Source organism: Hypanus sabinus, chromosome 8, assembly GCF_030144855.1.
Source record: "Hypanus sabinus isolate sHypSab1 chromosome 8, sHypSab1.hap1, whole genome shotgun sequence".
NCBI classification, from domain to species: domain Eukaryota; kingdom Metazoa; phylum Chordata; class Chondrichthyes; order Myliobatiformes; family Dasyatidae; genus Hypanus; species Hypanus sabinus.
The window spans coordinates 167,444,430-167,470,167 of record NC_082713.1 but is presented as its reverse complement, the minus strand read 5'-3'; the positions used below and the strand labels follow the sequence as shown (position 1 = coordinate 167,470,167).

The 25,738-nt window shown below is 40.0% G+C and overlaps 1 protein-coding gene across 5 annotated transcripts in view; it reads right to left on the bottom strand.

The window, feature by feature from the left end:
- tmem117 (transmembrane protein 117) overlaps window positions 1–25,738 on the bottom strand; it is a 405,506-nt gene that overhangs the window by 262,250 nt on the left and 117,518 nt on the right. For all 5 annotated transcript variants that reach the window (XM_059978468.1, XM_059978469.1, XM_059978470.1 and 2 more), the window contains one exon: window positions 5,941–6,073. In XM_059978468.1, coding sequence (XP_059834451.1) covers window positions 5,941–6,073 — 133 coding nt within the window. The remainder of the gene's footprint in view (window positions 1–5,940; window positions 6,074–25,738) is intronic.

Genomic DNA, 25,738 nt, shown 5'->3' with positions numbered 1-25,738 from the left:
CAAGTACAGAGACCCTGGATGTTTGGGGTTTTTGATGGTTGGATAAGAAGAGAAATAAAACAAAAGATGGGAAGGTCTGTCTTGAATATATAATGTATAAACAATAAGAAGCTTAAAAAAGAAATTAGGATGGCAAAGAAGGATTATATAAATTCACAATCTGACAGGGTTAATGTAAATTCAAAGGTGTTCCACAAATTTAACCAAGGAGTATGGTTCTTTAAGACAACAGGATCAATCGATGTGTGGAGTCAGAAGGTACAGGTGAAGTCCTTTTCATTGATTTTCACAAAGGAAATAGACATTTTGGTTGGGAGAATTCAGTGAAAGGGTAAGTGAAAGTCGTATGCAAGTCTCCATAGATAAAAATGTTTAAAATAAATAAAGAAAAAGAAATAAAAATATAAAAGATGCGGTTAAAGTAGACAGAGTGCAGAAAAGATTTACAAGGATGTTGTAAGGACAAGAAGACCTGAGTTATAGAGAGAAGTTAGCCAGGCTAGGCCTTTAATCCTCGAAATGTGCAAAAATGAGAGGCAACTATAGAAATGCCTAAAATTTTAGGGACATAGATAAGCTGAAAGGTAACAGTTTTTTCCCCAGGGAAAGGCAGTCCAGAACTACGGGGCACAGCTTTAAGGTGAGAGGGGAAAGAATTAAAAGAGACCTGAAGTGCAACTTTTTCACACAGGTGATGACTTTATGAAGTAAGCTGCTAGAGAAAGTGGTTGAAGCAGATACAATGGTATCATTTAAGCAGAACATGAATAGGTACATAGGTACATAGGTACATGGAGCTGGGGGGGGGGGTTGAATCTGAGAGGGCTATAGGCTGAACGCAGGAAATTGGGACTAGCTGGGTGTACACCTTGGATGGCAATGGACTGGTCAGGCCAAACAGCCTGTATTCATACTGTTGTGCTCTATGACTCTACTTGATGCTGTAACAGGCTAAAACTGGATGCCAGATGAGATATATCCCAGGTGGCTATGGCAGGCAAGGAAACAGATTGCTGAGGCTCTGGCTGAGATTTCTAAATTTTCACTTACCAGAAGCAAAATACCTGATGACTGGAAGACAGTAAATGTTGTTCCCTCTTTGTAAGAATGCCAGCGGGAAAAGCCTGGTAATTATCAATCTGTGAGCCTAATACCTGTAGTTGGGAAATTAATGTAAAACATTCTGAGCGGAAGGATTAAAGATAACTTAGAGAGGGAGATTGTATTGATGAGGACTCTGGCAAAGTCCCACATGGAAAACTGATCCAAACTATTCAAGCCGATAGGATCTAAGCATCCTGCCACCCATTCGAAGATAACAGAGGGTTGTTTTTGTGAATGGATGCTATAACTAATGGTGTTCCATTGGAATCAATATTGTTTACAGCATGTGTAAATAATTTTCATATAAATTTAGTAAGCAGAGATGGCACAAAGATTGGTTGAGTTATTGATAGTGTGTACAGTAGGCTACAGAGTAATATCGATGTGCTAGTGAAATGGGCTGAGAAATGACAGATACAGTTTAATCCAGATAAATGTAAGGCAATGCCTTTTGGAAACACCAATGACGATAGAGTGATGGGATGGAGATACATCCCTATCAAAGGAGGTGTGAGGTGCTCCTTCCCTCCGCTAGCCTGCAGGTCACCCTTGGGCAAGATGTAGTACCTGTTTAGCCCCACGATCAGCATCACATGAAGCCATGGGAGCAGCTGGTGCATATCACAAGTCCTGGTTATGCGACCACTGATGCCAGACAGACAATCTCTGAAGAGTATCGATAATGGCAGGGGTCACCCGTTTTGTAAAGACACTGCCCAGAAGGCAATGGCCATAAAACCATAAGACATAGGAGCAGAATTAGGCCATTCAGCCCATCAAGTCAGCTTCACCATTCCATCGCGGCTGTTCCCAGATCCCACTCAACCCCATACACTTAGCTTCTCACCATATCCTTTGATGTCCTGACCAATCAGGAAAGGATCAACTTCCGCCTTAAATATATGCACAGACTTGGCCTCCACCACAGTCTGTGGCAGAGTATTCCACAGATTTACTACTCCCTGGCAAAAAAAGTATCCTTCTTACGTCTGTTCTAAAGGGTCACTCCTCAATTTTGAGGCTATGTCCTCTGGTTCTGGATACCCCCACTATAACAAACATCCTCTCCACATTCACCCTATCTAGTCCTTTTAACATTTGGTAGGTTTCAATGAGATCCCCCTGCATTCTTCTAAATTCCAGTACAGGCCTGAAGCTGTCAAATGCTCCTCATACATTAACCCCTTCAGTTCCAGAATCATCCTCGTGAACCTCCTCTGGAATCTTTCCAATGACAGCACGTCTTCTCTGAGATATGGGGCCCAAAACTGTTGACAATACTCCAAGTGCAGCCTGATTAGTGTCTTATAAAGGCTCAGCATTAACTCCTTGCTTTTATATTCTATTCCCCTTGAAATAAATGCCAACATTGCATTTGCCTTCTTTACCAAAGACTCAACCTGCAAATTAACCTTCTGGGAGCCTTGCACGAGGACTCCCAAGTCCCTCTGCACCTCTAATGTTTGAACCTTCTCCCCATTTAGATAATAATTCACATTTACTGAAATATATTATCATACATTTCCCAACACTATTCCATATGCCGCTTTTTTGCCCATTTTTCCAATTTGTCTAAGTCCTGCTGCAATCACATTGCTTCCTCAGCACCCCTCCACCTATCTTTGTATCATCCACAAACTTTCCACAAAGCCATCAATTCCATTATCCAAATTATTAACAAACAATGTGAAAAGTAGCAATCCCAATACTGACCCCCGAGGAACACCACTAGTCACCACTACGGAAAGCCAGTTCCATAGAAAAATTTGCCAAGAACAATTACGATATTGAAAAGACTATGATCACCCAAGTCATTCGACATGACACAAAATGAACAAACGATTGATAATAGGACATATGCTATGGTACAGTCCTTGGGAGTACTAAGGAGCAGAGGAATGTTAGTACACAAGTTTATAGATCTTTCAAAGTAACAGCAGAAGTAGATAATGTAGTTAAGAAGGCGTATAGGATACTGGTCCTCATTAGTCAGACATACAAAACAAGAGCTAGGAAGTTATGATCCAACTTTATTAAACATTGGCCAGACCTCAGCTGGAGTATTTCAGGCAGATTAGGTCACCATATTTTAGAAATGATGCAATAGTGCAGAAGAGGCTGCAGAGGAGATTCACCAGAATATTGCCTGGGATGTAGAGTCTCAGTTATGATAAGAGATGTTTTCTCCAGAGCTGGAGCATAAAGAGAGGACAATAATTGAGGCATATGTATAAAGTTATGAGGCATATGGGTGGAGTAGACTGCAGAATTCAGTAACTGTCTAAATGACCATTTGAATTGCTTAACAATGGAAGGCCAATGGGAAAGTGCTAAAAGATTAGATTGATACAGATGAATGTCCACTGTTCAGCACGGATGTTGTGGGCTGAATGGCTATGAGCCTACTCTAGCTGCTCTGAGATTCAGGACCATGGACTTGATTTGGTCCAGAATGCTGTTGCTTGCTTTTATTGTTTGCATAATTTGTGTTTTTGTTTTTTTTTCCCTGTAGATTGGGTATTGTTCTTTTTTTTTTAAATTGGGTTCTGTTGGTTTCTTGCTTTGCAGCTGCTTGTAAGTGGACGAATCTCAAGGTTGTATAATTTATACATGCTTTGATAATAAATCTACTTTGAATTCTTTGCTTCCAAGCTGTAAGGTGTCTGTGACTCTAGAATCAGGAAAGATTTTGAAATTCTTATTGATAAATAGAGTGGTCTATATTGCCTCACAAGGTAATAACCCAATTTCTTCAGTCCTTTTGACCAATATTCCATAAATACCATGTTTAAAAATATCTGGACATTATTTCCAAGAGCAAAAACACTGCAGATGTGTCTGCAGTTTACAAGATACAAAAGCCTAAAGGCACATACCATCAGGCTCTAATACAGCTTCTACCCACTTCTATTAAGCTCTTGTATGGACCCTTTATTCGATAAGATGGACCCCTGGCCTCACAAACTTCCTTGTTATGATCTTGCATCTTATCATTTATTTGCACTACACTTCTTCCAGTAGCCTTTACACTTGCATTGTTATTGCTTTACCTTATTCGAGCTCAATAGAATGCGTAATGATTTTATCAGTATGAACAGTCTGCAAGACAAGTGTATCACTATATCTTGGGACAAGTGACAGTAATAACCCAATACCAATAACAATTTCTGATAACCCACCCACACCAACCAATGCTGGTTACAGTATATTGTCTATATTTTATGACTTTGTTGCCAAGCAGCATTTTTCTTCCGTTTTCTATTCCTGCCCTGTTACTATACCCTTTTAGTTTAGTTTCAGAAGCCATGTCACTTAAATGTAGCATTATTAATTGAAAAATAAATTTGATTAACATCGAGTGATAACATTGACCAAGGAAATGCATTGCTGATTTTCTGATCAACAAGAGAGGCAGAGAGGCAAAACTAGAACATCCACCCAGCTGAGTGATACCTTGATAACAATTGTGAATCAATAATTTTCTATTTCTCATAAAATCTAAATACACATAAAAGTATGATTAATATTATTATCAAAGTCATTGTATTCTGATGGGATTGGTTTATTCCAATGAGCAGGAGTGAATCTAGTTGAGTCACTGAAGTTGGTTCAATAATCCTGCAATGCAGTACAACATATGCCAGAAATCATTCATCACTGTCCTGGGTAGTAGCTTTATAGTTTTTTTTCAAAAAAGCACAAAATTAGGCTGCAAACCATAAGTAATTAGCTGCTTTGAAACCAAATTTATTCATCAGCATAGGTAGATGTTAATCAACAATAGCAGCAAAGATGATCTAATATGAACTGCAAAGTTGTCATCGCTTAGCTGTCAAATGACACTTTGTGACTCAGTGGGAGTTTGCAATGGCAAGGAAAACTGAGCAGCAAGCTTTTCCATCCTGTTAAAATTAAAGTCATGCTGCAGCAGAATGGTCAATGCAAACCCGAAATTATGAAGCACTATTATTGGTGCTTTTCGAACAGAGAAATAACAAAACTACACAAACTCCCTAATGTAGCCCTTTTATAGATTGAAAAATTGATAAAGACTTTTAGCTCAGATCCAAACATATTCCCCACTCCAAGAGGACCACAACCTTGTCATGGCTTGAAGGCTTGTGTCTCTCAACAACCCAGAGAGCTATGTTGGCTGGAGCCAGAGCTTCACACTTTGGTTCTTGGTAGAGTCACCCATGCGAAACAGATCAAAGGTTCGAGAGGCTAGACTAAGAGTGCTTCACCAGTCCACCAGTCCTCTGGGTTCAGGGGTTCTTCTCAGGGCTAACAACCCTGACTGGTAAAACCAAATTGTAACAGAAACAGCAATGAAGAATTATTTTATGTCTGTGTGCGACAGTATTCCTGACTCTCTACCCAAGACTTGCATGACTGACAGTGAAAACTGAGAGGAAGTTGCTGACATGATGAAGGAAGTGCAGAACACCACCAGGGATGGAGAATCTTCATTGCTAACCTAAATGCCAGTGTAATGGACAGTAAGAAATTAATTAAACATATCCCCACATTCAAGAAAAAGAATTGCAATAAAATGCAGTTCTGGGTATCTGTTTCATTCTTGTGGAGAAAACTGATAGACAGGTTAAAGATACAAGTAGGCAAAGAGAATAGAAATGTAAGATGCAAACTTCCAGTGTGTTTTTAAATCCATTTCATATTGCTGCAGCTGCTTTTAACCCAACCCCATTGTTCCCAAGCTCATACCACTGAGAATAACCCTCCTGCTGAGGTGGTCATTTTAGTGTTAATCCGACATTGCAGCTGGACTGAGTTCACTGTAGATGATCGAGTCAGATATAAAACTGCCAAACTTACCTCATGTTTCCAGTGATTAAGAGGCACAGGTTGTAAATATGAGAGAAGATGAACAGGAAAAGAAGAGTGGAAAAAAACATCACCATCCAGGAGCCATGATCTTTCCGGAACATCTTAAGACGTAGTAACTGACCTGGTGCAAGAAAAATTTAAGGCAAACTTCATTTCAGTCTGATAAATTTATTCCTTCATACATTCATCATGATGATCTGTCTTGATTTTTTTTCTTTAAATATGTCATTCATGAATCCTTTCTAATGATAGTATCATTACAATACAGTGCAGCTCAAAACTGAGTATTATATAAAAATGAATTTAATAATGTGTTGGATGTGTAAGATTTGCGCAACAGCGCCTCAGAACATGAGATTATTGACATTCGGTCAACCCTTGAACACAAGAAATAATAAAGAGGTGGATGAGTTTGCCAGGTCAAATCTTTCAAATCCTCAGGTCACAAAATGTGCTTGATTCTATCCCATCACCTATTCTCGGTCCCACACTAATCCATGACCATACTTACCCGTTGTAGCCACAAGGTCCATTATAATAGAGGCCACCACTCTGTGGTGTGATATGGTCCATGGAATGACCTGGCCTCAGGAGTAAAACCTGAGGAGCCAACCCCACAACTGCACTGATATCCTTTTAACACCAACACTATTTTAAATGTCTCTATGCACAGAAACACTTAAAATCATATAGTATGTTTTAAACTTTTTTTTCAGAATATAAAATAAATACATTTTATTGAAAGAGTAACTTAAAAATGTAAATACAAAAAGATAAGCAAAATCTTTAAATGGTCCAGAAATTTTAACTCTGTTTCTCTTTCCACAGATGCTCCCAGACCCGCTGAGTGTTTCAGTATTTTCTGTTTTTATTGCACAGTTTTCTGCACTATAACTTATTCTGCTTCAAACACTCTTCTGTTAAGATGGCAGTGCTCTCAGATGCAGCAGCTTCTACGGGGCCAACCAGAGGTATTATTGTTTCTTAAATGCATTTTTTGCAATTGCAAGGCCCTGCTGGACATGAAGAACTTAAAGTACTGCAGGTCTACCCCCATCAGTGAGTTGCTCATTGGCAGAGAAACTGAAGGAGCTGGTCTTGTTGCAGAATGTGTGGCTGCCTGAAACAGAGAGGCGGCAGAATTGGTGCGCGAAGGCGGTGTGCAGAATAACAGTGAGTGATTGTCTTAGTTACCTTTCTTGTGGTCGCAAAACCCTGTTTAACACTGGAATGCGGCAAGCCCGTTTCATTGGTTTATTGGTGAATATCAGGTACAAACAGCAGGGGTGCTATGTGGCCTTGGTCATAGCCAAGACAAGACCACAAGCCACATGAATCACCTGTTTGCAGCTGTCCAAGAGAGAGCTATCAGAGTCATTGCTGGAAGTGTTGGTGCTGTACTCCAATGTTCGCTCAGCAGAACACAAGCTGTATTGTGTTCGACTGCAGACTGCTGCAACGTTCATGGACTCAAAAACTAAGACTATATTTTTTTGTGTGACTGTATTTTGTTGCTATCTTATATGTGCTTTGTGTGCCTTGGGCTGTGTATGACTGTTGGTGGTGTGTTTTTACACCTTGGCCCTGGAGGAACACTGTTTCATTTGGTTATACTCATGGGCATTCAGGTACTGCTGAATGACAATTAAATGAACTTACTTATTTACTTACTAAATATTTGTCAGTGTAACAATTTTGTGGCTGACTTGTAGGAAAAGACCTACTGAATATTAAAAATCATCTAAAAATGACAGATCTTGCTGGCATAAATCCTCCTCAAAATTTCAATGTACTCCAGGTCATGTTTATGGTACAGTGGCAGTGAAAGCATTATTATCTGTGTTGTGTATTATGGTGAATATATGAGATGGCATATATCAGATAGAACATAAAACTTAGAACATAGAATGGTACAACACAGGAACAGGCCCTTCAGCCCACAATGTTGTGCTGAAGAAAATAAAATAGTTATGAAACAGCCAACTAATTTCTTATGCCTACACAATGTCCACATCCTTCCATTCACATGTCTATCTAAACATCTCTTTAAAGTCTTAATGTATTTGCCTCTACCACCACTCCAAGCAATGCATTCCAGGCACCCACAACTCTGGGTAAAAAAGAAAACTTGCCCCTCACATCTCCTTTAAAATTACCCCCCTCACCTAAAATGCATTCACTCTGGTATTAGACATTTCAACCCTGGGTAAAAGATACAGTCTGTCTACTTTTTCTATGTTGCTTATAATCTTATAAACCTCTATCAGATCTTCCCTCAACCTCCATTACTCCAGAGAAAACAGCTCAAGTTTAACCTCTCATTATAGCACATGCCCTTTAATCCAGGCAGCATCTTGGTCAACCTCCTCTGCACCCACAACATCCTTCCTATAATGGGATGACCAGAGCTGTGTTCAATCCTCCAGCAGTGGAATAACTAGAGCTTTATAAAGCTGCAATATAACTACCTGACTTTTGAATTCGATACCTACTAAGGTGCAATATTTCACATTTGGCCATTAAACTCCATGTACCATTTTTCCACCCATATCTGTAACTGATCTATATCCTACTGTTTTTTTTTGCCAGACATCTACACCAGCCACAACACTACCAATCTTCATGTAATCTAAAACATTGGAACTCTGGGACATTAGGCACCCATTCCTGTCCCCTTCTCAACCGTCTCCTTAAAGGCAACAACATCTTAGTTCCACCATCAACTCTGCTCTCAAACGCATCTCTCCCATTTCCCACACATCTGCCCTCAACCCATCCACCCGCCACCCCACTCGGGATAGGGTTCCCCTTGTCCTCACTTACCACCCCACCAGCCTCCAGGTCCAATGTATAATTCTCCATAACTTCTGCCACCTCCAATAGGATCCCACTTTCTGCAGAGATCACTCCCTACACGACTCCCTTGTCCACTTGTCCCCCCCATCCTTTCCCACCGATCTCCCTCCTGGCACTTATCCTTGTAAACGGAACAAGTGCTACACCTGCCCTTACACTTTCTCCCTCACCATCATTCAGGGCCACAGACTGTCCTTCCTGGTGAGGCGACACTTCACCTGTGAGTCGGCTGGTGTGGTATACTGCGTCCGGTGCTCCCGGTGTGGCCTTTTATATATTGGTGAGACCCGACGCAGACTGGGAGACCATTTCGCTGAACACCTACGCTCAGTCTGCCAGAGAAAACAGGATCTCCCAGTGGCCACACACTTTAATTCCACATTCCATTCCCATTCTGATATGTCTATCCATGACCTCCTCTACTGTCAAGATGAATCCACACTCAGGTTGGAGGAACAACACCTTATATACCGGCTGGGTAGCCTCCAACCTGATGGCATAAACATTGATTTCTCTAACTTCCGTTAATGCCCCTCCTCCCCTTCTTACCTCATTCCTGACATATTTAGTTGTTTGTTTTTTTTCTCTCTCTCTGCCCATCACCCTGCCTGTTCTCCATCTCCCTCTGGTGCTCACCCTCCCCCTTTCTTTCTCCCGAGAACTCCCGTCCCATGATCCTTTCCCTTCTCCAGCTTTGTATCACTTTCGCCAATCACCTTTCCAGCTCTTAGCTTCATCCCACCCCCTCCGGTCTTCTCCTATCATTTCGCATTTCCCCCTCCTCCCCACTACTTTCAAATCTCTTAGTATCTCTCCTTTCAGTTAGTCCTGACGAAGGGTCTCAGCCCGAAACGTCGACAGTGCTTCTCCCTATAGATGCTGCCTGGCCTGCTGTGTTCCACCAGCATTTTGTGTGTGTTGTATGAATTTCCAGCATCAGCAGATTTCCTCATATTAACATCTTAGTTCCATGTATTGATCCATACTCTAAGTTCATCATCTTTACCCACAATGCTCCTAGCATTAAGATACACACACTTCAAACCATCTGTCCTATCATGTCTATACTTTGCTCCTTTCTCGTTTCCCTCATTTCCCAGGTCCTGGCATCTACCTTTCCCTGCAATCCCTCCATTTTCTAACCTGATGCTCTGGGTCCCAGTTATTAGGTTTCAAACGAAGAACCTGATTCATGAAAGCTGAAAGAAGATTCGGGATCCAATAATAGCTGATAATGTTCAAATTGAAACGAGGAAAGTACATGTTAGATAATTTGTCATAGCCAAACTGCATGGCTAAGATGCTCCCAAAGGTTTTCAAGATCAATCATCTCAATCGCATGTTGGCTGTAGATAAGGATGCATCAGCATGCAAGTTCCTCTCCTTATTCTTTCAACCCGTTAAATATTTCATTGTGCTAACTTTCATCTGCCATTTTTCCTCCAAGTTCACCAATCGCTATTCTCCTGAAGTCTCTAACTAAATTCCCTGCTTTCCCTATTTTAGAATTTTGAGTCAAGAGTCAGCTCAGTCTCAGTCAGTAACACATTTTACACACAAAAACATGGTAAAAACAGCAACACCAGGGAGAAACAACAGCACATCTACCTCCAATATTATTTCTATCTTGAAGGCCTACATCAGAACATCCTTCAAGAGGGTGAATCCTCACAGGGCATCAAGCTCCAAAGACGTACCTGGCTGGACTGTTTGAGGATATCTTCAAACTCACTGCTGCAGGCGGGGGTTCATACTTTCTTTAAAAGGGCATCAATCATACTAATCCCCAAGAAGAGCAGGTTGAGCAATTTCAATGACTATCACCCAGCAGCACTCACATCTACTGTAATGCTAGTTTTCTACCAATACAACAGGTCTACATTGGCCCTCCACTCACCTTTGGAGCACCTGGACAGCAGCAATGCATATGTCAGGCCGCTGCTAATCGATTACAGCTAGGCGTTCAACAACATCATCTTATCAGTACTAATCAACAAGCTTCAGAGCCTGGTCTCTGTATCTTGATTCTTACCCTCCTCATCCAGACACCAAAGTCAATGCAGATCAGTAATCACACCTCCTCATCGTTGACAATCAAAACAGGTGCACCTCAAGGATGTGTGCTTGGCCTGCTGCTCTACTCTCTCTACACTCATGAACGTGTGGCTAGGCACAGCTCAAATGCCATCGATAAATTCAATGATGACAGCTCTGTTGTTGGCAGATTATCAGATGGTATCAAGAAGGTATGGAGGCTGGTTGAGAAGTGTTACAACAACCTTGCACAATGTCAGCAAGACCAAGGAATTGATTGTGGACTTCAGGAAGGGAAAGCTGGAAGAACACATAGCAGTCCTCATTGATGGATCAGGAGATGAAGGGTTTAACAGCTTCAAGTTCCTGGGTGCCAACATCTCAGAGGATCTATCCTGGGCCTGACATATTGATACTATCATGAAGAAGGCATGCCAACAGCTATACTTCATTGGGAGTCTGAGGAGATTAGATACATCACCAAAGATGCTAGCAAATTTGTACAGATGGACAATGGAGAGCATTCCAACTAGAGAACATCACCAGCTAGTATGGAAGTTCCAATGCTCCAATCAAAAGAGGCTGCAGAGGGTTGCAGATTCAGCCAGTTCCATTATGGACACAACCTTCCCACCATCAAAGACATCTTCAAAAGCTGTGCCTCAAAAACACAGCATCCATCATAAAAGATGCTCACCTCAAGGATATGCCTCCTTCTCATTACTACCATCAGGGAGGAGTTAGAAGAGCGTGGAGACAGACTCTCATCATTTCACGAACAGCTTCTTCTCTTTTGCCATCAGATTTCTGAACGTTCCATAAACACTACCTCACTATTCCTCTTTTGCACTCTTTAGTTATTTATGTTTATTGTAACTTATAATAATTTATATGTCTTGCACTGCTACCACATATTAACTAATTTCATGATATAGGTCAGTGGTAATAAATCTGATTCTGATTCACCACTTCCCACCACTTTCCTCAGTTTTATAACCATACCCCTTTAACTAAGTGGGCTTTAATGTTGCTAATGAGTCTATTATGTGTTTTTTATCAAATGTCTTTCACAAATCCATATATACAACAAAACAGAATTAAACACTAAAAGCAGTAGCGGCAGATAGTCGTTTTTTATTTGTTTGAGCATTCTGCTCTGATTTCCTGAGAGAATTACATAAATTGCCTCTGTCAACCTTTACTGAGTGATGGGATTCTAACCGAAATCAAGTTGTGAATAATCAAAACCCAGGCAGAAGCCTGAGCTAGAACAATGTTATAGGCAGAATAGTTTGAAGAAAAGCACAGTGTTGTCTCAGTGTCCTGACCATAACTGCCCATTCAAACAATTTAACCAAGTGCATATTATCTGGGCATTCATTAGCTGTTTTTGGGAATTAACTGCACAACCCTGAGGCTTTGCTGCAGGTAAAAATAACAAACTTGCACGCCAAAAACTTATTAATGTGGAAATCCTGATGATGAGGAAAATTTTTATTATTTCTTTTGCTCTCTTTACATAAAATCTGATGAGGATTTTTTTTTAATGACTATCTGCAATCAGCATGGAGGAATGGATTTATTCCTCTTATCACAAACACCTAGAGCAGATTCAAATCAAATTTTAAATAAATGGTGCTCTGATCTTCAAAGCCTATGACACGTGTAGATTATTTGCAAATGCTCTTTGTATACTGGTTGCTACACAACTGTATTTGAATTCTGGAGGCAATAATAATTATCATCTATTACCTCCATGGCTTATCACTCTTGAAACAATCAAAAATCAATTTTTTTAAATGTTCCCCAGCACAGAAAATATGTACATTGTAAGGAGCACAGAATTAGTGTTAGTTCTACAGTCTTTATCAATCTATTTTCACAATCACACAGTTGGCGGATGATGCAAAACTCGGAATTGTTGAATGTGGTCAAATAGACATAGAAAAGTATGAAGACTTAATGAAGACTAAAGACAATGAATGCAGAATGAAGAATTATCCAATGAATGCTGTTGCTTGCTTTTGTTATTTGCATGATTTGTGGGGGGTTTTTCTCTCTCTGCCCATTGGGTGTCGGTCTTTTTTAAAAAATTGTGATCTTTCATGTTTCTTGCTTTGTGACTGCCTGTAAGTAGACAAATCTTAAGGCTGTACAATTTATACATACTTTGATAATAAATGTACTTTGAAATTGTCAGTTGAAGTTTAATGCAGAGAAGTGCAAGTGATATATTCTGGTAAAAGGAGACAGATTACCACCCTTATATGATTTAATTATTGAACATACTTTAGACATATAAAGGAATGGGTGAGGGATAGATTTAGGGAAAGGAAGGCTTAAAATTTTGCTCCACTATCTCTTGCTGAACCCACAGAATCTCCATCCAGACTCCCTGCATACCCACTTTTACCCAGGCCAGATGTCCAACATCAATACCTGGGAAGTGCAAAAGCACATTTCTTGACAGTCACCACAGTCTCTGCCTTCAATCCTTTCCCTGGTTTTGCATCCTTGTCATTTATATTATGTAAATGGGATGATGGGAAGATGAGCAACATAGGTTTCTGTATACACAGAAATGCATAGCAAATGAGTCAGGTATTAAGACGGGATGTTCATTACTTAGTTTGCAAATAGAATAGCCCAGATCATACTAAAGGGCCTGTTCTCAATCTCATTCTGTTCTAATCCCTTTTGTTCAAAGTTCAATGTAAATTTTGTTATCAAAGTATATATATGTGTCACCATATACAACCCTGAGTTTCATTTTCCTGTGGGCATACACAGCAAATCTATAGAATAGTAACTATAACAATGAAAGATCAAGTAGAGTGCAGAAGACAACAAAATGTGTAAATGCAAAAATAAATAAATAGCAATAAATAATGAGAACATGAGAAAAAGAGTCCTTAATAGTGAGACCATTGTTTGTGGGAACATTTCAATGATGGGGCAAATGAATGAAGTTATCCACCTTTGTTCAATAGCCTGATGGTTGAGGAGTAGTAACTGTTCTTGAACCTGGTGGTGTGAATCCTGATGCTCTTGTAACTTCCACCTGATGGCAATTGCAAGAAGAGAAGATGATCTGCGAGGTGGGACCTCTGATGATGGATGCCGTTTTCCAATTACAGCCTGTCATGTAGATGTGCTCAGTGGTTGGGAGGGCTTTACCCATGGTGTACTGGGCCAAATCCACTGCTTTTTGTAGGATTTTCTATTTAGAGGCATCGATGTTTCCATATGAGGCTGTGATGCAGCCAGTCAATACCTTCTCCACTACATTTTTATAGAAGTTTGTCAAAGTTTTAGATGTCATGCCAACACAGATCACAGGCCTCCCTGTGAGCTCACACCTCACAGCCTCAGCTATCTAATAGTTATCTCACACACAACAACTAAGCCTCAGGCATTAGAACCTGGCGACTTCTTGACAGTTTGTACTAAAAGCCTTTACAACCAGTTTTTGAATGCCTTTGGCTTCACAACATTTAAAGTAGACTAAAACACCCCAAAAATGTGAGCATTATTACAGAAGTAACTTAAATTAGTAAATTCATGAAACTGCCACAAATGAATAAAAAATAAATGTAAAGAAGAATGGAAAGTAATCATAAATCTTAACATTTACTTATCTTTTTAATAAATAGCAAGTTCATCCAGCTGAACATGGCTGGGTGAGATACCAGTGGCTCACAAACACAGAACAGCCAGAAACGAAGCATTTCCAGTTCTTCAGCTATTGAAAAGGATCTGCCATTGGTCTCAGGGTAGAGTCGAGAGGTAAATTCTATTGTGTTCATGACTTCTGCACTGTGATATCCAGCATAGATGTTTAACACACAGACTAATCCATTAGAAGATCCTAACCGATGTTTCCCTTCAAAACTGTCAGCCAGAGGTAAATATGACACAGGGTCATGATAAAGTCAAAAGTATAGTGCTGATACTTCATCATTCAGATTCAAATGCTTTTATTTATACAGGTACATTGAAAAATACAGTGGAATGCATTGATTGCATTAACAACCAACACAACCAAAGAATATTCTGGGGCTAGACCCCAAGTGTCGCCATACATTTTAGTGCCAACATAACAAGCCCACAATGCTTGGCAGAACAACACAGAACACACAAAAAAACAGAATCTCTGATTAGTTGAGCAGTTCTAGGCACCACACTATAGAAAAGAGTTAACAGCAGTAAAAGGGTACAGGTAAAATTTACTGGTGGTGAATAAGGAGAGATTGAGAAAGGATTGTCCTTCTTACAACAGCAAAGGTTAAGAGATGGCTCAAAGCCATATTTGCATTATGATAAGGTTTTTATAAGAGTTGATACAGAAAAAATATTTTGTCTGGCAAGTGAGCCAATAACTAAAGTACTGCCAGATGGTCTGAAGGGGAGATAAGGTAAGGGAATTTGTTTTCTAAATGATGGAGGGAGAGCCAATGCCATTGACACTCTTAAAAGTAAGGATGAGGAATTTACAAGCCACTAACAAAAGCAGGAGTATACACTCAGTGGCCATTTTGTTAGGTACGCCTGTACACCAGCTCGTTAATACAAATATCTAATCAGCCAATCATGTGGCAGCATAAAAGCATGTAGACATGGTTCAGTTGTTGTTCAGACCAGACATCAGAATGGGGAAGAAATTTGACCTAAGTGATTTTAACCATGGAATAATCGTTGGTGTCAGATGGGGTAATTGGAGTAATTCAGAAACTGCTGATCTACTAGGTCTTTCATACAAAACGGTCTCTGGAGTTTACGAAGAATAGTGAAAAAAACAAAATACATCCAGTGTGCGCCAGTTCTGAGAGTGAAGATACTTTGTCAATGAAAGAGGTCAGGGGAGAATGGCCAGACTGGCTCAAGCTGACATGAAATAACTCAAATAACCACAAGTTACAACAGTGGTGTACAGAAGAGCATCCCTGAACACACAACATGTCACACCTTGAAATAGATAGGCTACAGCAACAGAAGACCACACTGGGTTCCGCTCCTGTAACTAATAAAATGGCCACTGAGTGTAGGTCAAAGAATGACTGTTCTTTTGAAGAGCATAGAACACAAAGGTTGGATGGTCTATTTCTGTGTTGTAGATTGCTTGATTCTATGAATATATGATTCCCCTCCTTGATAGTTTTATGCCTTTAGCTGATAAGCAATTCTAATTCAAACATTTGCTCCAAAAAGAAACATCTTTTAAGAATTATCCTATTTTGGCTGACAACAAAGAAGAGCAGAACATTGATACCTTGTGTTAATAAGAAGCTTCAGAACCCAGCACTCTGAATGGAGTCAAATCCTGCAGTAATCAGCTTTCCTATCTGGGCCATCAATTTGCCATTTCTTGCAATGAAATATAGTTGTGAATAGAAAATTAAGTGTTGGTCTCGAACAGGTTATAGGCATTGCGAAAGCAATACAAAATGGATCAGATGGCCAAAAGAATAGCAAAATGTTTGGTGGCGGAAGGTAAGGGATGAACGGGAGAGGGAAGAATCTGTATTAAAGGATTGTAAACACTCATATCACAAATATATAACAGGCACATTATTAGTTAGGGATTTGCTTTCATCTCTACTGCATAGTAGCAAGGTTAGTGACAAACAGCCTTCAGAATCTGATCACAGCTAATCTGATTATTGTGAATGTTTGGAATCATTGCAAAATGTAAATGTCCCAAGTACTGTGATTTCCAGAGTCTCTGTGGATATAGCGGCAGAATTTTGTTAAAAGTGGAAGTCGCTAGAATGGCAAGCTTTTCTGAAAAGATGTATGGGTTAGAGCAGGGGTGGGCAAACTTTTTGACTTGAGGGCCACAAAGGGTTCTAAAATTTGACAGGGGGACCGGACCAGGAGCAGATGGACGGAGTGTTTTGGTAATACACCTCATAAGAGAAAATAAAATATCATGGGATATGTAGAAAACATGTGCTTTAATTTCATTTGAAAATGAACAAATGCATTACAACAAAATATCTGTCTTTGAAGTCCCATGGTATTTAGCTATTTATTGAAATGACTTTGAAACACTGAAAATTAAATGAATAAAATACAGCTTTTTTTAATAGTAACAGTTATTATTTTAAAGCACTGAAAATTCTGTTATCCTTCAAGATATTATCATCATCACTCTCCTCCTGCCTGTCTTTATTTCAAAAATGGTAGGAGATGCAGGTCTACTTGTCCTGCTCCTTCTTATTCAATTGTCCTCTGTGCCAAAACTCAACAACGACCAGCACAAGGACAGAACAGTGACAGCGCGCCAGTATGCGGAGCGCGTTATTTGATCTGGAGCACATTTTTTATTTTGAGAACGTACGTGCACCTGCGCACTACTCATGTCCATCACTTAACAGAAATGACATGTAACATGTAAGGCTTATTGAAAAAAATATTTTCAAATGCATTTTTTACATAACACAATGAAGAAACTTATTTTTAATTTCAGTGGGAACAGTGTTGTTGGTCTCCATTTTTAGCCAGCGCATCAACGTCTGGATTTAGTTTTGTTGTGGCGATTCTCAGGATGGATCTGAGGTGTTGGTCAGTTAACTTGGATCTGTGGCTGGCTTTGTTGATGGTCATGACGCTGAACGCCTGTTCACACAAATAGGTCGAGCCGAACTAAGAGCAAAGCGCAAATGTAGAGTAATACGCTGCACCTCAACAAAGGTCAATGTGTAGCGGTGTGCTACATGCAGCGCTAAAATTATGACACGGAGTCAGTAACTGCAGTCGAAGAAAAAAACTTTATTCGAAATCCCCAGCCTCATTTTTAAGCCTCCCTCAACCTGCCCCCCCGTGGCGCAGAGGATCCAAAGCTCTGTGCAAATCTCCCTTAGCCGGAATGCTGGCTAATTGTGAGCCGGTTCGGATGTGCCAGGAAATGGGTCGCCACAAATGTATATAGAGTGTGTCATCTATTGGGAAAATGCCAGAATTGCGGGGAAAAAACGTTATCAAGGTTTATTAATATAATTTCATCAAGTTCTGCGGGCCGGATTAAAAAGCTTAACGGGCCGCATATGGCCCCCGGGCCGTAATTTGCCCATGCCTGGGTTAGAGTTAGTAAGTCACGGGTGTGCTATGTTCATGCAGACAGGCTGCTCCCAATACATTTTCAGACTGTGATGGTTGTTGACACAAACATTTCGTGTTTCAATGTACATGTGATAAGTAAATTTAGTTTAAACCTCTTTAAACAAAAGGCATGGGATCTGCAGGAAATGCAAATCAATAAGGAACAGACTAATTGAGTACAGATGAAGGGTCTCAACCCAAAACATCAACTGTTCATTCCCCTCCATAGATGCTGTCTGACCTGCTGAGTTCCTCCTGCACCTTGCGCATTGCTACGGTGTGGTACACTGATAATGAGAAAGCAATACTGACAGAATCTTCCCCATTAGGTGGCACTTAATTACATCCTGAAGAATGCTCCAATATGTTTGAGAAGTGATTACTTTGGAGATAGTGAAGTGGGGAGAAAAAAAAGAAATTCGCAGCATAGTTAACATACATGCACTGTATTCAGACAATGACCACGTTGTTCACTTTGTTTGTACTTTATTATGTATGATGCACTCTTCATCTTAAATACCCCAGCACATTAACATCATGTACATGTAACTCATGTACATTCACCCTGTCACATGTTGCTCTAAGCTAACTCACAACAACTGGTTAAGGAATGGCACAGAAGTGAGTTTCCATTTGCAGAAATGGATAGCACAAGATTCTCAAATAAGAAAAAGAAAACAAAATAAGGAAGATAACAAAAGGGAGTTAGATTGAAACATGAACAGATAAGGAATGAAGAGATATGTACAGGAAGATATAAAGTTTAATTGGGATCGTAGTTGATACAAACATTGTGGGCTGAAGGGTCTGTTCTTGTTCTGCTTTGTTTGATTTTCTATCACCTTACTGGAAATATATAAATGCTACTTTCTCCAATTTATTGTATTGTTGTTAATTTTAGTAAGCAAACAGCTGTCTTTTTGTCAGTACTAGTGGCATTGTACATCAGCCTGATCATTGAGGAATTGTACTGGCAGCTTTAAGGTCACCACACTGAAACTAGACTTGGTCAATAAACAGTGACAATTCTCTAACAGTACAGCAGTGGCCTCAGATGTGACTACCAAAGGACAGCACAGCTCAAGGCATAAAGGGAGGATACCAGGCAGATTTTGCTGAATCCTATTGTGCTTGATGTTGCAATGAATCAAACTAAGAAGAACATAAAGAAAAAGTCTCATTGTCAAGTTATCCTCACATTTACCAGCAGTATTATGCAATGATGTGATCTGTTAAAATATGTGAATGCATATTTGGGGCATATTATAGAAATTACAGTAGGCTAGTGTAATACATCCGCTAACTCATTATACTGCGACCTCTGCTTGACAGCTGTATTTATTTTCAGAACTGTGTTAGCACATCCTTTGTGTTGCCAGAGCTATTAGGAGTCAGGCAGGCTCATATCGGTCAAATCAGGACCTCTTGTTCACAGAATCTACACAGTGATGTCAAAAACCTGGCTTGCATAATATTTCAAACACCAAGAGGAAAGATCTCTGTGCCAGAATTCTGCAAACGGCTCAGGTGCACAAATGAAGGCAAGTCTCAAGCAGTTCTGCACATGATTCCCTTGAGCAAATCTAAATCGGAGAGAGCTGCATTTTGCCGAGGTAAGGAAACTGCTTTGATAATAATGCTTTCAGCTGGTGAAAGATGATTGAAAATACAAATAATTTTAAGGAAGTTCCTTTTCTCCCTTGCCCTTGTAAAGTTGCACTGGGATGAATGGGTTCACGTATATCATGCCAAAAGGAGGATCTGAATGCAGATACTCCAGCTATAAGCCAATTTCCACAAGTTTGGACTATGTTGTGACTGACTAAACAGAGCCACAGGGAAGCTGTAAATGGGAGGTATAAAAGTCTTTATTTGATATAGCAGATCTTCTGAAGAAAATCTCTCCCGACATAATGTTTTATACATTTTAAAGAAAATAATGAATAATAGCTACAGTTGCAATGTCTATAATCACACTTAACACTAACATTTTGAAAGACAGGTAACTGCAGAATTACATATTTATGGAACCATATCCCTTCTAGCAGAATACTTCTGAATAGTCAATGCTCGTAGCTGGTTCAAAAGCTTTTGTGCACCAACTCTCGATACCCATTCTTTTGTTATAGTGCTAAGGGATGCTCACTGAATATACAACAAGCCACAAGGCTAAATGACAAAACACACCTGTCCTGAACTGTGCATTAAGTAGCAGGGATAAACCTTTAACAGTGTGCTAGAACAGAAACATTCAAGGGACTTAAGAAGGGCTTCACTCCCTATCGTTTGACTGGACATGTCTGACACGGATTTGTGGGCTGAAGGGCCAGTGTTGTGCTATAGGTTTTCTATGTTCTAATCAGCTCTTTCACACCGCCATCCCAGTGGTGCTGCCATGTTCTCATACTCCTAACTCTACCTCTGTCATCCTATTATTGATTTTTTTTATAGTGCTACAGACTACACTATAATCATCTGCTATTTTGTACTCACTGTTGCATTTATTGAATTTATTTATTATGATCAAGTAAGTGGATTCCAGCTAATCAGGACACATCAGGACCAGTACATTTTGGCCCAATTAAGCAGCTGACCCAAGTAGCCAAATCTTCATTGAAATAGTTAAAAAGGTATATAAAAAAGACAAGCTGAGTAACAAATTATGTATTTAAATAAAACTCGGAATGAATTCATACACCATACAATACTAGTAAAGTACTATAAAACTGTGTATTAGCTTCTAATAGTTATTGGTGGAGGAATTCATTCAGTGTACTTTGACAAGTTCTTTTGATTGACTGTAAATGAACAAAATCAGCATAGACACCTAATGCAGATATTGGACTGCCTTTTGACAGTTGCATCCTCCAAATCCTCAGTTTAACTGTAACATTCAAGATGATTTTCAATACCTTTATTCTTTGTAGTTCCTATCTCAACTCAGACAATAGACCACCACAGAGAATTGCTGCCGTAACACTCAATCAGGTTACCCATCAACTGATACTAAATGGTCGACCAAATAACAAGGAATGGAGGCAAAAGGAAAAGCAACATCAGGAGATGGAGTCAGCTCTCTCAAGCGGGAATAACAACATCCCACCTCTCACCCTAGCAGAATTAAAGGATGAAGTATCACAGCTAAAATCAAACAAAGCTGCTGGCATAGATGGGATTCTTAATGAATTCCTTAAACATCTTGGACCTAAAGCACTCCACTGGCTTCTGTCCCTTTTTAACTGTTGCCTAAGATAATTAAAAATACCTAAAAAGTGGAGGAGTCGCTCCTAAAACCCAATAAAGACCCCAACATTCCTAAAAATTACAGACCGATTTCCTTGCTCTGCACCCTCTATAAGCTCTACAAGAGATTCATACTGAAAAGAATATCCCCTTCAGTCGAAGATCTTCTAACACCAGACCAAGCCAGGTTCAGGCCAGGCTGCTCTTGCTGCAGTCAAGTCCTGAATTTAACCCAGTATACTGGAGATGGCTTTGAAATGCAACAAATTACAGTATTCGTTGACTGAACAGCAGCATACGATACTGTGAATCACAGAGGCCTTCTACTGAAATTATCTAAAATGTTAAAGAATGAAACCACAGTCAAAGTAATAAGAAGCCTCCTAGAAAATTGTAGATTTTATGTAGAAATGAATGGAATTAAGAGTAGGTGGTGTCCACAAAAGAAGGGACTACCACAGGGATCAGTCCTGGCACCTCTACTATTTAGAGTTTACACAACCAACCAACCAACCTTTCCTAACACAAGCAGGTTTATCTATGCAGATGACCTAAGCATAGCAACACAAGCTAACTACTTCCAAGAAGTTGAAGTATGACTTACAGCAGTCCTCGAAGCAATGAAGCAGTATTATGAAAAATGGTCTTTGAACCCAAATTCATCAAAAACTCAAGAGTGTGCATTCCTCCTGAGGAATCAAGAAGCAGCTCAGAAACTCAAGATCTTCTGGTGTGGGATGGAGCTCAAACACCATCTGACTCCAACTTACCTGGACGTGACACTGGATAGGACGCTCTCACTGGCCACCCACATCCAAATACTCCGAGGGGAAGTTGGCTCTCGCAATTGTCTCTTGAAAAATTAGCAGACACAAAATGGGGAGCTAATGCTCACACACTTGGATCACTGCCCTAGCACTCTGCTATGCACCCGCAGAATACTGTGCACCTGTGTGGGGCAGATCAGCCCAGGCGAAGAAAATAGACCCGTTGCTTAATGAAGTGTGCCAAATAATCACGGGCACACTGCGCTCCACACCCACTAACATAATTTACAGACTTACAGGCATTGCTTCCCCAGAGATCCGAAGACACACTACAACAAAAATTGAAAAAGGTAAACAGAATTCAGATCCACTGCACCCAGTACATCATCATGTGCCAGTTTCCAACCGCTTAAAATTGAGGCAAAGCTTTGTACAGTGGAGAAACTACCACACAGGACATCCCCCCAAACATACAGGATTGACCTCTGGCAACAAACAGAAGCCAGAACCCCAGCAAACAATACAGTGCAAGACCCCACAGAAACGCTGCCAGACGGGGCACTGCTTGACACATGGAAGTGGTGCACTCTCAACAGAGCAAGAGCAGGAATTTGTAGGACGGGACACAATATGGTGAAGTGGGGTTTAAAGACCAGCAAATCCTGTGAGTGTGGTAAAAGGGTGCAGAACATTGAACACGTTCTGTGCAACTGCCCACTCTCACCTGATTTAGCTGACAATGACCTGCTCAACATCAACCAAACAACCAGTGGCTGGCTGTCTGGTGTGACAAGCTATGATGATCATTAGTTCCTAACTTGCTGAAGTAGTAAGATCATTTCATTTTCACCATTCTGGGCATCTCTAAGCCTGAATGCTTTTAAATTCAGTGAGCAAAACATTTCTAAATTGTCTTACTGTTTATTACTCGTTGACTACCAGTGACAAAAATCACTGCTTTTTGAACTCAAACATGCAAGTGACGCTATTTAAAAACAGTTATATCTAAGTGTGGTGTAGTGTTTCATGGCCGCACAATGTGCACATGACTGAAGCTAGTTAGAAAATGTTCAGCAACAACCTGTCCCAATTAAGAGGGATTGTGAACCTGATAAACTATCAGAAGAAAATACAGTACTTCACAAGTAGTGATTGATTTATGAAACACCAATTAGATGTATGATAAATCACTGATAAAGTATACACTCTGCAGTTTATATGGAAGTTAAACTATTGAGATATCTTTCTAGGGGCTTCTAAGGTACAAGATGTAAGAATGTTTTCCTCAGTATCCAATTCATGGGGTGTATTCTCTGGATAAAAGATTGGGAGCAGGAGGAGGAGGAATTTCTTCTGAAGGGAATGTGAATCTTTGGAATTCTCTACCTTGGACAGTCAACTCATTAAATGTGTCCTAAACAATATTTAAGAGATTTGAACTATAATGGAATCAGGCAGGAACCTGGGCATTAGGCCAAAGATCAGACCAGCCACGATGTTACTAAGGGAGTACATGTACATAATAGAAACATAGAAGATAGGTGCAGGAGTAGGCCATTCGGTCCTTCAAGCCTGCACCGCCATTCAGTATGATCATGGCTGATCATCCAACTCAGAACCCTGTACCTGCTTTCGCTCCATACCCCCTGATCCCTTTAGCCACAAGGGCCATATCTAACTTCCTCTTAAATATAGCCAATGAACCGGTCTCAACTGTTTCCTGTGGCAGAGAATTCCACAGATTCACCACACTCTGTGTGAAGAAGTTTTTCCTCATCTCAGTCCTAAAAGGCTTCCCCTTTATCCTTAAACTGTGACCCCTCGTTCTGGACTTCCCCAACATCAGAAACAATCTTCTTGTATCTAGCCTGTCCAATCGCTTTAGAATTTTATACGTTTCAATAAAATCCCCCCTCAATCTTCTAAATTCCAGTGAGTATATGCCTAGATGATCCATTCTTTCTTCATATGAAAGTCCTGCCATCCTAGGAATCAATCTGGTGAACCTTCTCTGTACTCCCCCTATGGCAAGAATGTCTTTCCTCAGATTAGGGGACCAAAACTGCACACAATATTCTAGGTGCGGTCTCAACAAGACCTTGTACAACTGCAGTAGAACCTCCCTGCTCCTGTACTCAAATCCTTTTGCTATGAATGCCAACATACCATTTGCCTTTTTCACCGCCTGCTGTACCTGCATGCCCACCTTCAATGACTGGTGTACAATGACAACCAGGTCTCGCTGCATCTCCCCTTTTCCTAATTGGCCACTGTTCAGATAATAATCTGTTTTCCTGTTCTTGCAACCAAAGTGGATAACCTCACATTTATCCACATTAAATTGCATCTGCCATGAACTTGCCCACTCACCTAACCTATCCAAGTCACCCTGCATCCTCTTAGCATCCTCTAATAATAACCATAATAACCCATCTCTGCTCTTATTTCTTACATTATTGTCAAATTATATCAGTGATGTTGGTATCTACTGTAGAGATAATAAGCTCAATAAATACAAGAGATTCTGCAGATACTGGAAGTCTTAAGCAACGCACACAGAATGCTGGAGGAACTCAGCAGGTCAAGCAGAATCTATGAGAGTAATGAACAAACAACACTTCAGACCAAGAAATGAAACATCAAATGACCTGAAGAATGGACCCTGCTCGAAACAGTGATAACCCTGAAATGTCAACTGTTTATTCCACTCCGTAGATGCAGCCTGATCTGCTGAGTTATTCCACCACATTGTGATAAACTCAATAAAGCCTTGCATATATCCGTTGTTGGAACATTTCTTCCACCTTAACACCTAGACCTGTGTATCCACATAACGTGAACAATTTGTATACATAAACTGTATCTTTGCCTAAATATTCCTTTAAAGCAAGTGTGCCATGGGCAGGATTAAATTGGGGGATTGCTGGGTGGCACGGCTCAAAGGGCCAGAAGGGCCTATTCTCCACCGTATCTCAATAAAATAAAAATAAAATCTAGATTTGTTGCCTTGAAAGTTTTGTGTAATAAGTTAAAAACCCATACCAAATTTAGACCTTAAATTTCAAGACATAAAGAAGTAAAAAATTCAATGAATTGAAAAGCATTTCTCACAAAAAGTTAATTGCCTTGCAAAAGCATCATTGCCAACTTGTCTTTCAGTAATTAGCCAGTATAACTGATTCACAATGCGAACTTCACACAATAAAGCACTGCTCTTTCTTCCTCTGTCATGAAAACAGTGATCCAATTAAGCGGTGTAGTGTTGAGTGATGTTGAATATATCTTCATATGGCAAGATTGAATTTCAGCAAAGAAACAATATGCATTTAATGTGTACATCCAATAATTATAGCATTTGTTTTTCAGCCTTCCACTGATTATGCAAATGAGAGTATGAAATATTTTTAATTGTAAAATGAATAAGAACACTGAAGAGTCTGTCAGAATTTTAGATGTTAACTTTGATTACAGTAATTAAGTTGCTCAAAATCTCATTAAAGTTCATACAAAGATAAATACTTTTATTATGCTCTTCTGTTTTCATACAACTGTGTGTGTGTGTGTGTGTGTCTATATCTATAATCTTCCCAACCAGATAAATGAATACTGTAATTCATGATAGCACTGAACAAGTGAAATCACGGATTAGATCCCCTCACCATATAAATGCAAATAGCCTCAACTAGTGGAGCAATAAATTTCCAGGATTACAATGAAGGAGATTCTAGCATTCCTGCTCCTGCCCTCCAGCAGTAACTACTTCTCTGAGTACTGGAGACATATGA